This window comes from Papaver somniferum, chromosome 7 (assembly GCF_003573695.1).
Source record: "Papaver somniferum cultivar HN1 chromosome 7, ASM357369v1, whole genome shotgun sequence".
Classification (NCBI taxonomy): domain Eukaryota; kingdom Viridiplantae; phylum Streptophyta; class Magnoliopsida; order Ranunculales; family Papaveraceae; genus Papaver; species Papaver somniferum.
The window spans coordinates 8,352,818-8,356,407 of record NC_039364.1 but is presented as its reverse complement, the minus strand read 5'-3'; the positions used below and the strand labels follow the sequence as shown (position 1 = coordinate 8,356,407).

The following is a 3,590-nucleotide window of genomic DNA, read 5'->3' as shown; positions in this document are numbered from 1 at the left end:
GGTTCATTCTGTTTATGTGTGAATGTGTTGTAGAATCCCTGTATCTTCATTTTATGTATGAGATAGTTAATGTCATTCATGTCTATGGTTGTCCAGTGGAAGATGTACTGACAGGGTTATCCTCTTCACAGTGCGGGTGAATCCACGGATTTCAAAGTCCAACGGCAACCAAACTACTAAAAGTGCGGATTTAAAAATTCCATCCATGTCCGGCTCATAGATCTTGCAGATTGGATTTCACCCTCAATTTTACAGACGGATACGATGAAATCCGCGGTTCCGGACTTTTTGCTCACTCCTAATTGGACTGGTTCGAGTTCGAATCCGGTGGGTCAGAAATTTTTAGGTTAGTTCTAAGCATATATTGGTCTGGTTCGAGTTCGAATCCGGCTGGTCAGAAATTTTTAGGCTTAGTCCTAAGCATCAGACCTTGGCTCAGTTTTGGTAGAGCTGAAAACCGTGTAGTAATTGTGGATTGGTTATGATAAACAAGCAGTAACCATGTTTGTAAATGTTTGCAATCTCATCGTGAGATCACCGCTTCATTTATGTTCAACTTCAGCACCAGTTTCGGTGAACTTAAATTCTGTAAGTGTCATGTTACGAGTCGGGTCTCTTCATAAGTTTTAGCGTGTCTCATACAATAATAATGTAAAACATTTTCCAAATGAGCTGCTAATATTTATACCGTGAAAGCTAACTAGTCAGTACTTAGTGATATGATTGTGGAGTTTTATGTGTAAGCTTAATAAAGTGCAAGCTAACCTAAAGGAGGATATAAAAGATGAACACGGTGTATTGAGACGCTGGAGTGAACTGTACAGAATAAATCCTAAACTGTGATATTAGATATGGTGAAGACAATACAATTTCCCGTAAATTAGTTTCAAAACTTTTAAGTATGTCTTTATAGTTATAGTGCTAAAGTCTGATGGTTTTTAGGAAGAGTAGCTTTTTTTAAAAAAAATTTGTAGAACAAATTGGGAGGTTTTAAAGAAATTCTTGAATAAGATGAAGTTATGGCTAACTAATCATTAGATTCATCACGATTCTTCAACATCTCAAGATACTTGAGGCGCCTCTGCAACTAAAGAGCAAAAAACATGATTTTTCTTTCTTGGTCATCTTGTAGTAAGTTTGAGGACCACCGACCCGCCATTTCACTATTGCATTGAGCCATTGAGTAATAATCATTGAGTCGTGGGTGGATAATACTGACTAGTCTACTATAGGCATGCATAATCGTCAGTGAATAACGTCACAGATATTAACTTTACATTTTTTTTTTAAATTTCATGCTACTCGTTCAGTCGTTCTCTCAATGAACATTTTCCTCCTGGTCGAGATGCCCAGTTCACCCATGCGTCTAGCTTCTGTCTTCATTTATGTATCCCTTCCTATGGCGTTGAAAAAAAGCAATAAAGTCTACTCTTAAAGATCTATTTCCAAGAAACGCTACATCATCCTAACTCCAGAAGTACACCTTAATCTATGCTCCCATATTTATCCAACTATATAAACTACCCTAAGTCAGAGTTCTGTTTACTTCTCTCTAGACACCAAACTGCTCTAAGCTTATATTTTCTCTAAGAATTTAAGGTCGTATACAGAAATGGAGACTGATCATGCATCAGTTCAAACTCCAATATTACCTGAATCAACAGGTGGTTTAGAGCTTCTCTTACGCGCAAAAGACCGACTAAGATCTGATCTAGTAACTACAAGACCTTGGAAAGAAATGATATCACAAGAAGGTTTCAACATTCCATCAACTTTCAACGATTCGATTTCACGAATCAAGATCAATCTAGCTTACTTCCGTATGAACTATACCATCCTAGTCTTACTAAGTCTTTTTTTAAGTTTACTCTGGCATCCAGTTTCATTGCTACTCTTTGTTTTGACGATGTTTTTATGGTTGTTCTTCTATTTCTTGCGCGACGAACCATTAGTTATTCTTCACCGGAATATTGATGATCGTGTGGTTTTAGTTGTGCTGTCTGTTTTTACTATCTTAGTTTTGTTGTTAACTCATGTTACACTTAACATTCTTATTTCGGTTTCTCTTTGTGTTGTTCTTGTTTTGGTTCATGCTGGTTTAAGGAAGAATGAAGATTTGTTTGTTCTTAACGACAACAACGAAGAAGAAGACTTAGAGCAACTTCCTTTGGCTCCAGCTTCTTCACTTTCGTCATAATCCAGTTCCGAAATGTACGAGATTCGAATTCCAGTCATTCATATAAACCTCGAAGGACTCTTTTTTTTTTTTTTGATCGGTAATGGATTTGGTGCTGGCGAGAAACCTTCGAGGACTTTACCACTATACACCGATGCTATGTAAAACCAAGTACAGTAATGTTAAGGTTTTCATAGTTTTCTTCTTAATGGGAAAGCTTGAATGTTATCGGAGTTCTTGTTAACCGGAATTAAAGCTTGTTGTTGTTGTAATTCTTTATTACTTTGCTTAATATAATGGAAAGCTAAATTTCTTTTTGACTCAACCGATGGAGGTTTTAATAAATCTCGAGAAATGGTAAAATTTGTCAACTCTAGTATTTGATCGAGAGAGATTGGTGTGCATCTCAAGAATCAAAGGCAATTGAAAAATTAATTACATGTGGTTCCAATTATGGTTCCCAAGAATCTGGACATTTCTCAAGAACTGATCTGGTGTTCATTTCAATAGAAGTGGAGGGCCTTGGCACAGCTATTGATATAGACCCTGCATTGCAGTAGAAAGCCCCTCCTGATCATCTGATTTCCCTGGACGCCCAATTGGCTTTAGGATGGTTATTTGGGTCCACATGAGGTTAACGCTTTCTTTGAAAGGGAGATCAATTTTGTGGGCAGCGGCACTCCCTAACAAATGTTTAGGTAGTGAATTTAATAGTATATTTTTTATTTTGATCGTTTGATTTGATGATGACAAAGCCAAGAACAAATTCAAGCCCAAATGAATATATGCATGTAAGAATTAACAACATCAAAACATTCTCGACAGAATATCCAAAACCTTCGAAGATGATATTTCCAACTCATCTTCATATAAAATCTTCTTAGGTTATGCGCTCGAACATTTTACATTGTCTCGCAAGAGGAATTGCATTGACTTTTCCATAGGTTTTACCTATATCCTATCCCTATTTTTCCTAAATCTCATCCCAACCACACAAACTAGATTTTATGCAGGGACGAAGCTAGGATTTATTGTTTGGGGGAAAATATATATGGGTATAGCAGTTTCGCCGTAAAAGCAGGTGGCCGAAGGCCGCAATTTTATTTTAGGCTTTGGTATTTTCCTTCATATGATGTCACAAAAATATCCAATAAGTTGTAGGATGTTTAAATTGATGGTTGGATTTAATATTTTGATATTTTTCACTTCTTTCCCACGTAATTTTGATATTTAAGCCAAATTTTATATGATAAGTACCTAATACCAGTAGTTTTTAAAGTGTATAGTAGAGGATTCAAGGCTCTCTATGTAATATATAAAGATAAGGGGGCAAATTTATAAACACTTAAAATTTTCAAGCCTAAAATGGTAATTATGTAAAGTCTAAATATGTAATTAGGAAATCCTAGGGGGA

The 3,590-nt window shown here is 36.1% G+C and overlaps 1 protein-coding gene across 1 annotated transcript; it reads left to right on the top strand.

Moving 5' to 3' along the window:
• Nucleotides 1-1,563: 1,563 nt before the first annotated feature.
• On the top strand, nucleotides 1,564-2,491 carry LOC113293209 (PRA1 family protein F2-like). Its single transcript, XM_026541919.1, has one exon. It carries the CDS (start codon nucleotides 1,613-1,615, stop codon nucleotides 2,195-2,197), a length of 585 nt encoding a protein of 194 aa, XP_026397704.1. The 5' UTR covers nucleotides 1,564-1,612; the 3' UTR covers nucleotides 2,198-2,491.
• Nucleotides 2,492-3,590: the final 1,099 nt, after the last annotated feature.

Bases quoted from the DNA above. Each gene is read 5' to 3' on its own strand.
- LOC113293209 (XM_026541919.1), top strand. From the start codon at position 1,613: ATGGAGACTGATCATGCATCAGTTCAAACTCCAATATTACCTGAATCA.